We start from the raw sequence: 13,301 nt of genomic DNA on the forward strand, positions 1-13,301 counted from the left end.
AATAATATTAATAATATGAAATTAAATTGAATTTAATTTGTTGAATTCAGTAATAAAATAAAAATAAAAATAAAATAATAATTATAGTGTATTATGGTGTATTATGTATTATGTATTATGTACATTATCTTGAACATAGCGGTGTGATGTGTTTTGTGGTACTGGTCTGGTGTAATATTGTACACTAAATCTAATTAAATTCGAATCAAATTCATGATTATTATACGCATATATAATTAATTATGTAAGTTATATTTTAATATTATATTAATTATTAATAATTAGTATTTAACTTTTAATGTTTACATATTTATTTAGTATTTAGGAGGTACACATGTATTTAGTTATTTAGTTAAATAGTTGTAGCTGTAAGCTTTAGCAACTTAAACGTAGAGTTAGCTACAGTTAGCTGCTATTAGCTATATAGTAATACATATTATATAATATTAGTAAAGTAAGTGATCGTGGAATAGATATAGTGTACTTTACTGTTTATTTAAAAGGTATCTACCTATCTCCCTAAGTACATACCTACCATATACCTGTATCAGTTTCTACATATATATATATACCTTTACTTATAATTACACCATATATGAATTAATATATTTATAATTTTATTAAAATAAATTATGATTTTATTATAAATATATAAACAAAATAAATATAATAATAAATATAATAATTGTATAATAAATTAAATGTAACATTACTTATACATTATTTTAAGTCCATTATAAATAATATTAATAAAATGTTGATATATATATAAAAACTATTTACAAATCAATATTTTATTTGAACTAACATTATGTAAGTATTTTATTTACTATCATTCTTATTATCTTACTACATTAATCTATTTAGGTATTTTTAAATAATAGCATATGTATTATTATTCCATATATATTATAAATGTGAAAGTAAGTATGTTTGTTTGTTTCTTTGTTTATTTGTTACGCTTTCACGCAAAAACTAGCAAATGGATTTGTATAAAACTGTGCAACAAGATAGATCATACATTAGAATAACACATGAGATATAATTTATAAAGATATACTTTTAAAAAAATCATCATTTTGTACCATAAATTTTTAAATAATAAATATGAAACAATTCATTTTCTAATATACTCAATGAACCATGACTATTTTACATTTATAAATATTGAAAACTGTGCTTATAGTTTAGCTGTGTAATACAATCCCTTCGAGTGTTCTAGGAGGGGGATAAATGAGATCAAAAGAGGTGGAGGCTTTAAAGCAGTGGTTTTTATTTTTAAATCCAGTGAAGCGGGCGGGTATGAAGCTAGTTTAATATAATATATACCCAGACCTATCTATCTACCTACCTACCTACTATAATATGTATATATAACCTATACACATTACGTTTTACTGCTTATATATTGACCATTTGTAAAATTAATAAAATTTAAGAGATCTTTTCCCTAACGTACTAAATCAATCTACAGGTATTCGGTTAAAATGATATCGCTTTTAAAGCAAAAATCTATTATAGCGACGAAATAGAAAAGTACAAATGAACCTATGTATAAACATGCAACGATAACGACCAATATTTATTGAAAAGCAGTTGTACCTTACTTAATTGTCTAAATACCTAAGACACCTATACAGGTATAAGCGTGCTAGAAAACTGTTTTTTCATTTTATTGGGGCTTGCGTTCTGGAAAATCAAAGTTTTCGTACTTTTATTTTTTTTAATTTTATAATAAAAAAGCAATTCCTTTAATACTTTTACGTCCGACCACCTGCACTTTTACGTTCAGGAGTATTTTTTAAACGGGACCCTACAAAACTTTTCCATGCAAAAGTTAGTCATGCTCAATAATATCTAATATAATATAATATAATATAATATACTATGATATAATATAATATTTAATATAATATAATATAATATAATATAATATAATATAATATAATATAATATAATGTAATATAAAATAATATAATATAATATAATATGATGCTCTGTGGTAGTTAAAGTTTCCTAATGCGTATTTAACTTGAAACTGTCAACAATTTGTATTTATAAAGAATACTTAATTATAAATAAATAAAATTAGAAGCTATTTTTTGATAATAATAAATATAGATATCAATCTATATTTATGTCAATATCTATATCAATATCAATGTTATTGTTATTGTTGATTGTTGATGGTTATATTGATATGAATAGGATTGCTGATTCAACTAAAAATATAAATTGGTATTAAAAAAAAAAACTAAAATAAAGAACTATTGATATTGGGAGACAGAGATAAACTGTAATCAAAGTGTAAGTGGAAATCAGTGTAACAAACATAAGATTACATAATAAATATAACACATATAACATGTTTCACATGATTTGGGTGTGTAGACGGAGTGCAGATGACAAGATGATTATATAAGTTAAATGAGAATCTAAGTTAAAAAAAATCAACCCCATCTTATATTATATTATATTATATTATATTATATTATATTACATTATATTTTATTTTATATACGCAAGGTAACGAAACGCAACTCTATTATTTTTAGTTTAATACTTTTATCATCACCATCACTTTCAAAATAAAAACAATTTTAAACTGGTGTGGAAGCAGATGGTAGATTATTTGTGTATGTGACACCTTCCTACATCTACCTACCTACCTACCTACCTACTATAACTACATAAACACTATAGCCTTATATCTACTATAAACTACAGCACCAGCTCTTTATATATGGTTTGTATATTTATACATACTATAAATATAAAACACGTTATTAGTACAGTAAAAGATGTTACAAAAAACGACTAATAAAGGAAAATTAAAGAAACCGCTTTCGTTTTGGCAAAACCCCATGGAATGTGTGTCTTGAGTGTCAAGTATCATTACTAACGCATGAATTAGTGGCGCAAATGTTTCTATTTGTTAATAAACAATAAATTATTAATTCAATGAAACGATCAATGTTAAAGTTCACCTAAAAAATTAGTAATTAGGCAACTTGTATGACGTAAACGTTAAGTGTTTGTCAAATAATCGAAAACTATTATACGTGTATAACGTATACGTAATTCAAATTGCCTATTTATTAATTTTGAAATCAACTTTAAATTGAATTAAATATATTGTTTATTAACAAATAGAAACATTTATACCACTAACTCATGCGTTATTAATGATATTTGATACCTAAAAAACATATTTTTTCCTTTATTTGTAACATCTTGAACTGTACTATATGTTTACAGTTCCAGTACAGTTACAGTTTACAGTGGTAGATATTACACTTTAATAAGACAAACGTTTGCGTTACTTAATAACGTAACGATACCCTTCATATACCTGACCTTATCTGAAACTAACTATGACTAAACTATAAGGTTCAGCTTCAGTGAAACGTGAAGTGAATTACGGATTAACGTCCATCGAATGAGAGTCTTACGGAACGGCAAATGTAATAAGCGGTAACCAAACGAAGCCATCCATATATGATTACAACCCACGTCGTGCTTGAAAACGTGACATAAATGTGCCACAAATAACACTAATACCATAATACTAGCACCACAGTGTGACTCTACTGCCATTAGCTCTAGGAAAGCTCTATTAGAAAATAAAATATTTTCTTTGAACTTTTAATTATTATTAAATTAAAATTAAACATGCTATTCACGATTTATTCAGATCAAATTGTTCCAGGAAATTTGTGTACTCTGTTTATATGAAATATATCAAGATATATTGCTTTTAGTCCCAACTTTGTTACTCCTAAAAATATTGCTGCTATGAACATAATTTTGGTATAGGTATTCATAAAATCACCTAATTAGTCCATTTACGATAACTAAAAAAACGAAAAAAGAGACCAAGCTTAAATTTTTACAGCGTGCTCAGAACGTAAAAAAGAGATGCTAAGTACGTAAATGAGCAATATAAGTCAATTGGGTCCATAGGACTCATGTAGTAAATCCATAGAGATAGAACAAAAGTTTAAACGTAAATGTTCCTTATATAAAACTAAACCACTTTGGTAGGTAGGTAGGTAGGTTGGCAGGTATTTAGTTAAATACACAACAATGGTACGTCTACACTTAAAAAATATAAATAAAATATTATTTTATTGAATTCTAATTACACATTCGATTTTAATTAATAATTTAACTAAATTACTATGACGACATGGGACGCACGCACACGCACACGCATCACACACACACACACACACACAAACACATCCCCTTTGAGGAATGAATTTTACAAATTATTCAGTGGAATTAAATTTATTTTTTGGTCAGAATTTCTTGCTGACTTATTTATCTAAGCGTGTAAGCGTTTGTACTAATATAAAAGTGTAAGTTTATGAATCAAAAATAATTAATGGTAGTGGTACATGGTACATGGTTCATGGTAGTGATAATAACTAGTAGTGCTAGATAACTGAATCGTAGTGACTACATTGGCTACATTGTGATGTACGTCCGTAAGTTAACAGTTATCAATTATCAATTAGCAGTTAAGCTGTTAGGTATAGTTATAGTTATAGATGTTATAATAATTAAGGCTGACATGTTATTATAAATCAAACTGTAAGTCAGTATTAGTTAGTAGTTTAATATATAACATAAATGTAATATGTATGACAGCAAACATAAGAATACAAAGTATTCAATATAAAATAGTACACAGGGTCTCTTTTTTAAACATATGATTGAAAATCCAGAAATCAATCGAGGAAAATGCTTCAATCGAAAAACGTTAGTTTCAAAGGCACTCATCTTATACCGAATCTAAGTTTTTAGGTTCAAACCTCACTCTGACACATAACTGACAAACCTTAACTTGGACGCTTTAAATAAGAAAGTTCGTCTTTATAAATACGCAAATATTTGTGTTTAAAACATTTTTTTGTAAACTGAATAGTTTCGACAGTAATCGACAACAAAAATCTACCTTTTTGGTCATTCTAGTTGAACAAAAATGATCTCTGTAGAAAAACAAACCACTTTAATTGGATTTATTGGAAAATTTGTATTGAAAAGACCACTTCGTTTATGTAATAGGCTGTTATTGCCTTTAATATCTAAGTGAACTGTGATTCGATAAAAGTATTTACTTTTTATTAATATTATATTAATTTATTTGGTTAATTATCTCTCGAAGTAGGCCTTAGATCGAAAATTGGTAAATAACTTTTCTCATCGTCTTTATGTGCTTATTCTGTAGGCCAACGATCTGCAGTCAATAAAAGAACACCCTGTATATGTATGTATATAAAACATAACAACAAAGTAGAATTATTAGATGTTCAAGTAAAGAAGTAAATGATTCAAATTCAAAACATAACATGCATACATACATACTTGTAAAACATAACATTCATATCAAACACAACATACATCTGTACCTACCTACCTACCTACCTACCTACCTACCTTACCTACCTACCTACCTACCTATCTACCTAACTACCTTACACTACCTTCATTCTAATTGTGATTGTTTGTTTGTAAGTAAGCTGAACTCAAGTAAAGTATAAAATTACTAGTGTTAGTGTTTATGTATGTATGTACCTATGTATGTATTAGTGATGCCACGAATGTCGAATCTTGTACTTTCGCGAAAGCGAATCTGTAATTTCAAATAAAGCGCTCACAAATTCTAATTTTGATTTTTTTCATCACTTTCCTACGAAATTTGATGTTGTTTTTTAGTCACGAGTACAGGGTAGCCAGAGATTACGGTAGCTACGGGAGCGGAATTCCTCACGGGTCGAGCTAGTACATATAATTCTTCTAACGCAAAAAAGTCCGTCGTATAAAAATTCAGTTTTTCAGTTTTGGTTAGTTTACTATAATTGCATTTATCCAACATTCAAATTGAATTGTGATTAAAAGTACATCTTAGTGAAGTTTGGGCTTATTTTGCAATTTATGATACAAAATGATGACTGCGAATGAATGCGAATATCCGTGCCAGCACTAGTACATATGTATGATTTGCATGTAGTTGTAAATTGTACTTCAAATGCTTCAAGCTGTAATTTTTCACTTGTTTAATGCTCTTGTTTTTATACCTTGAAGTACCTGTAGGTACTGTAGCTGTAGGTTTCTGTGTTTCTGTATCTGTACTCTGTGCCTATACCTGTCGTAATTAAAACATACTTTCAAATGACTTTCTAGGATTTAAATAAGTGTATAATACTTACTTACCTATCTACTTCTGTATGGTATACTAATACTAATACTGATGCCTATAATAATGGTAGGTAGGTAGGTAGGTAGGCTTTATGTGTAATATAATCATGTAATACCTAATACTTACACATGCATCATCTATACATATTTATATTTACATGTATTACAAAAGAGTGTTCCAAGAAGAACGCCAATGTGACATTAAAAAACAATTGACTGTTTAAAATGGAGCGCTACAAGAAACAAAAGAGGAAATTTAAAGCTGTATCATTGAAATACTGCAACATTTATGTGCAACAGTCCTTGAAAATTTCATGAAAAGAGCACGTCTGTGTGAGACGAGGCGGTCAGTTATCCGATGTCTTATTCCATTCATAGTCTTATTCCATTCATAAAATGTTTTATTTAAAATTCAAAACCGACGTTCTTCTTGGAACACCCATTAAATACAGTCACTGTACAGTAAAGTACAGTACCTACAGTTACAGTACTTATAATTAACTCTATTTTACTTCTGAATTTAATTCATCATGAACTATTGTTTTTTTTTTTTTAATACAACTACAATATGTACCTACTTACTTACTATATTCATCGACAGCCAAGCAGCGCTAAAATCCTTCAGCTCAGTCTACCTAACCTCAAAGGTAGCACTGAACTGCCGAACGTCTTTAAACGAGCTGGTAGTTGTGAAACAAATAATTGTAAATCTGGTATGGGTACATTAAAATGGGACAAATCTCACGGTACATGTCTCATACCTCACGCGCTAACTTTGTCAGTTCTATAATAAAACGAAACAGCAGCTAAAATAAAAGGATATAAGCGTACAATGATAAGGATAACTGTAACTTAAAAAGTTTACTTCATCCCTATATATTATACATGTGAAGGTAAGAATGTTTGTTAGTTAGTTTGTTTGTTACGCTTTCACGTCAAAAACTATCGAATATATTTGAATGAAACTGAATAGCATCAGAATAGCACATGAGCTATAATTTATAAAGATATACTTAAATTAGTCTGAATTTTTCTTGCTCCATCTATGCTCATCATTTTGAACCATAAATTAAATTTTCTGTAAAAATTTAAAATAGTAAATGTAAAACAACTCATGACTTTATGACTATTTTACACTTAAAAAAGTGGAAAATTGTGCATATATTTGAGCTGTAACAATTCCTTCGAGTGTTATAAGTGATATCAAGAGATTTAAAGGACAGTGAAGCGGACGGTTATCAATCTAGTAGTGAATATTTCTTCTTAAAAGTTTTTATTGATTATTTAAGAAATAGAATGGAATAGAATAAAATTGAATAAAAAGAAGGAAGCTATTTGTATATTTATGTTTATATAATAAAATAGTGTGTGTGTACATAGACTTCATGGCAACTGAACTTTTATCAAATAATAACATTGAATAACAAACAACACAACCATCACCATACCATGAGATAACAATAACAACTTATGTAACAACTTAATAATATTAGCATGTATTCAATTTACTTTGGTAGTTTTTTATTATTTTAGTTTGATTAGGTTATCGTAATGATTAGGTTAGGTTGTCTTCAGCCTTTAGGGTCCTAGAAAATTCTAGGTTTCACCCACCCCAACATTGAAATTTCAAATTTCACCTCCTACCTTGTGATGCCTCATTTGAAAGGACATACAATTGTCTCTTCAACCATGATAAAAAAATGAAACTCGATCGATTAGTTCTTCAGATAGACTACCCACAAGATAGAAGTCATACCTTCTTTCTTCTGTGCAGTTTATTTTAAGAATCAATCGATCGATTTTATTGGGCTACCATGATTGCAGAGCGAATTGTATACCCTTTCAAATGAGGTATCACAAGCAAGGGGGTGCCATTTTATATTTCAAATGGGGTTGAAGAGATGAAACCTACAATTTTCTACGTACTACCTAATTTTGAATTTCCCCACCGATATCTAAATGGACGTGTTTTCACTCAAAACAATAATCATATTAGGTTAAGATTTATTAAGGGTGGATACTTTTGAAATGAACATGCTGTATAACGACAGCTCCTTAATATGATTTGAATATTGTTATATCATACCTAGGTATTATATAATAATACATTTATTTATATTTACTTAGTTTTAATACATACAAACATAATAAATAATAAATATATGTAGGTACATGTATCAAATCAAATCAAATCAAATCATATATTTATTTATATATAAATTTTATTATATAAACAAATAAAAATATGTACTTATATTTAAATATTATTAATTATTAATAGTATTTAATATCTATAAAACTAGTATTTTGTATGTATTCATTCCATGATTGATTATTAATATTGTTTTGGTAACAGGAATGTGGATTTAGCTACGTTTCCATCAAAATTTAATCTTCATCAGACATCATAAAACGTACCTCACAATAAACATTAAACTATTATGTACAAGAGTGATACCCATCCGTTTTGCTAGGTTTAAAAGTAAAGATTGATAAAGATTTCTCTCGTTTATCCCCTTTCTATAATACTCGAAATAATGGTAAGGATTGTTTTACACAGGTAAAATATATGTATGGTTTTCTATTTTTTTATGTATATAATAGTAGTTATTCATTGAGTATGCCAGAGAAGAAGGCCGTGAAATATTTCATATTGACTATTTTTACAGAAATCTGTAATTTATGGTAACGTCAAATTAAATAAATTTTTAATTTTTTTTTTTTTTATTAATATATCTTTATAAATTATGTCTCATGTGTTATTCTGAAGTATAAGTTATACTTCCTGTACAGTTTCATTAAAAACCATTCGCTAGTTTTAGCGTGAAAGCGTAACAAACAAACAAACAAACAAACATGCTTACTTTCGCATTTATAATATATAGGGATTTGATAATCTGAGGATTAATAATCATCAGATTATCAAATCAAAATGTTTTTTTTTTTGTTTGTATAAAAAAGATTATAATATCAAATAGTTTTAATATCAAATTTAATATCAATGGAGTTTAACAAATACCGTTAATTTGTTAATGATTTATAAAATACATGATAGTTTAATATTTACTGACTGATTACCCGACTGATTAAAAATGTATGAGCACGGTAGTGGGAACACAAATTAAAAAAGAATTTCAACCACAAGTCTGAACTTTTCGCTCGTACAACCTTAACATGAGAATCGCGCTAAACAAAACGATAGTGGCCGGATATCCTTACACTTAAATAAAAACTAAGAATTTAATAGAAATGTAGACTATCATTTGTTCATTTGCACAGGAAGTCTGACATAGAAAATGCACTTAAGCTAAATTAATTAACTTTCATCAACTTTTAGTAAACCAACCACAGCAGGGATGGTTCACTCTTCTTAGGAAACGTGTGTTTACTCATTTTGAATCAACTCGTACTGATGTTTTTAGTGATAGTTTACTTATTATTGTAGATATAATCAACGCTTACCAACAATCGACTTTTCCTGTAACATGTTCATATAGTATGGTACCTACATACCATAACAATAGGCATTTGTCCTTTTGAAAAATTGGTTTATATGTTACATTAGTATCTGATTTACACCAAAAAAGTATTATTTATACATCACTGTTTACCCGTGAGAGCACAAATTAGGCGTAAATTGTATAGTATGTATTATATCAGTTATGTATGTGTGACATGTATGTATGGGTAATGTGATAGAGTAATCAACACTGTCTAAACATAGTCAATTGTTTGTTTTCACTTATTTTTAAATTTTAATAATCCTTATATTTTATTAAAATTAATTTTGAATATTTTCTTTTGTTTGTTTCAGATTTAACAACAACAAAAATTAAATCAACAATCAACAGACAACAAACATGCATATAAACATGTTTAGTACAATAACGTGTTTAATAGAACAACAATTAACTTACTGTTTATTAGCAACAACAATAAAGTGCAATATTCAAATAAACAATAACACCTAACTAAACTACATCACATTATTCAATAAATGTAACTAAAGCTGTCACTGTAACTGTACTGTAATCTGTAACTTAATAATAATAAATAGTCACGTAACACTTAATTAGCTAACTCGCTAAGCTACCTTCATCAAGTGCAATGCAGTACAGTGCAGTGTAATAATAATAGAGCTTTACAGTAACAGTGACTGACTGTAACTGTAAGTGTAACTGTAATTATAACTGCTCAAAGGTAAAATGTTACAAGTTAAATTACTGCGATCCTTAATATTCGTTATAATTATATTCCATGCCAGGCAGAGCTGGCAAGAACAAGGATCAATCAATCTTCCAGGAGATATAATACTGGGTGGTCTGTTTCCGGTACATGAAAAAGGTGATAAATCGCCATGCGGTCGAAAAATCTATAACCGTGGTGTACAACGATTAGAAGCGATGATGTTTGCAGTTGATAAAATCAATAAAGACAAAAACATTTTACCGAACATCACACTTGGCGTAAACATTTTGGACACCTGTTCACGAGATACTTACGCACTCAATCAGAGTTTAGAATTCGTACGTGCCAGTTTAAATAACTTAGATACAACTGCATACGAATGTTTGGACAATTCGTTACCGAAACCAAAAAAAAATAACACTGGACCTGTTGTTGGTGTTATTGGTGGCTCCTACAGTTCGGTATCTTTACAAGTCGCTAACTTATTGCGATTGTTTCACATTCCGCAAATTTCACCAGCATCGACCGCTAAAGCACTTAGTGATAAAACAAGGTTCGATTACTTTGCACGAACTGTTCCGCCTGACACTTATCAATCCATTGCTCTAGTTGACATCGTAAAAAGTGTTAATTGGTCCTACATTTCGACGATATATTCGGAAGGTTCTTACGGTGAAAACGGAATTGAAGTTTTCCATAAAGAAGCGCAAGAACGTAACGTGTGCATTGCTACCGCAGAGAAGGTGCCAAGCACGGCTGACGATCACGACTTTGATTTAATCATTGCTAAGCTGAAAAAGAAAGGTAACGCTAAAGGTGTTGTACTGTTTACACGCGCAGAAGATGCACGCCGCCTGTTACAGGCGGCAAAACGATCAAACATGACAAATCATACACTGTACTGGATTGCAAGCGATGGATGGGGCAAACAACAAAAACTAGTCGAAGGTGTCGAATCAGTGGCTGAAGGGGCCATCACCGTGGAATTACAATCTACTCATGTGCCAGGCTTTGATGAGTACATGAAGTCTTTAACACCAGAAAATAATGCACGCAATCCATGGTTCGAAGAATACTGGGAGGAGATATTTGAATGCACTTTGGAAAAAAATGTACCATTAACTACGAATCAGAGTCTCAAGATGTGTGGTCCACATTTAAGATTAAATGAGCGTGTTGGGTAAGTTGATTTTCATTTCACTATTGTTTACCACCTAATTTTAAAAAAAACTAATTTAAATTCCCAACTACCTCTCAAAAAACGGGGTTAGAAATAAAAATAAAATTTGAATTAAAGACAAACTTCATTTCATTCAAAATTATTTGATAAAGTAACAACAAGTGTTTAGTGTGTTGCATCTTTATGGCAGCCAACCAAATTTTTTTTATATAGAAACCACTTAAATCACTTAAAAGTTTATTCAATAATTATAAACTAAAAATAAAAGAAATTTTAAATATTTACGAATTTATCCTTCTGTTATTTATAGAAATAACGATTTGAAATTTTGCATAATGCATGTCATACAGGGGGATGGATAATATGAGTTGAAGGAACAGGAATAATAGATAGTTGGGTTTAGATTGAATTGATAAATTTTAAAGAATTGAATATATATTTAAGAACAGTATGTACGAATAACATTTTAAAACAAACTTTGATTTTATTTAATGTTAAACTGAACAACAAACACACGCACATATAAAGTATCTGCTGTCTACTATCTAGATTCTAGATATACATCATAGATCACACACAGCTAGTAAGTGAACCCAACGAATATAAGATAGAGGAGAAGTCTCCCATTACCCATTACATGTTATAAAAGAATATACTAGTTTCAATAGTGTTTCACCGAGACTACGAGGCAGCCTCACCTCGCCTCGATGCCTCCGTAACTGAGGCAAAAGGTGAGAATCAAAATTTTAAGCCTCGTTACTAACCGGGAGAGGCGAGATACACTATTCCAAAAACCAAGGTGTGGGGATGCGAATGTTCTTTTTATTTCGAATGGTTTTTTGGGAATGCGAATATTAAAAAATACGTGAATATTCGTCCCATCACTAATACTTTTTATACAACAAACTACATACCTACATATACCTACCTATCTATATATCTATCCAAAAAAAACATTAGCTGCTTGCTGCTGGCTGCTGGCTGCCTTGTAGCTGCTACAGTGCTACGTGATTGAACTGAACTGAACTGAAGCAAGATTGAAATGACACAACAGTTATTATATAACATTGTTTGTAGGAAGCAGGTACTGTAGTCGATAATAAATACCTTAACCTTACGTATACCTTGCAATATACAATGCGTTACCTCATACCCTACAATAACAATTTATATTTACATGGATCACAGCAACAAAACGAAATGGAATGAAAAAACTATTAAGGTATTTCGATACCGAAAGAATGAAAATGATTCAAAAAAATTTGTAAAATTTATTTATCAATTAATCATCCTTTTATACGACTTTTGTGAAAAATTCATATCGATTGGTATGATGAGTACGGATTATGAAAAATTGATTATCAAAGCCAGTTTTTTTTCCAAAAAAGGGCACCTTTCTCATAAACCGTATATGAATTTTTCACAAAAGACCTATACAAGCATGATTAATTGATAAAATTTTAGATGTAATCATTTTCATTCCAACTATTTAAGGTATTTCGATACTGTAAATTAAAAATGATACCAAAAAATTGAAATTTTATTTATCCATTAATCATCTTTTTATACGTCTTTTGTTAGAAATGTTAGGAGAACACGTTTCAAAAATAGTTTCAATTGTTAAAAAGTTAACATTCGCATTCGCATTTGCGAATATTGGAAACAAACGAACGCATTCGTTCCATCACTATCATCTAGAACTACGTTGACACTGACACTTAAGTGTAGA

The 13,301-nt window shown here is 29.3% G+C and overlaps 1 protein-coding gene across 1 annotated transcript in view; it reads left to right on the top strand.

Annotated features, from left to right (window-relative positions):
- Nucleotides 1-10,346: 10,346 nt before the first annotated feature.
- Nucleotides 10,347-13,301, top strand: part of LOC123303092 (metabotropic glutamate receptor) — a 17,057-nt gene continuing 14,102 nt past the window's right edge. The window contains exon 1 of the mRNA XM_044886192.1: nucleotides 10,347-11,572. Within this exon, the coding sequence (XP_044742127.1) occupies nucleotides 10,410-11,572 (1,163 nt within the window). The 5' untranslated portion in view covers nucleotides 10,347-10,409. The remainder of the gene's footprint in view (nucleotides 11,573-13,301) is intronic.

Source organism: Chrysoperla carnea, chromosome X, assembly GCF_905475395.1.
Source record: "Chrysoperla carnea chromosome X, inChrCarn1.1, whole genome shotgun sequence".
Classification (NCBI taxonomy): Eukaryota; Metazoa; Arthropoda; class Insecta; order Neuroptera; family Chrysopidae; genus Chrysoperla; species Chrysoperla carnea.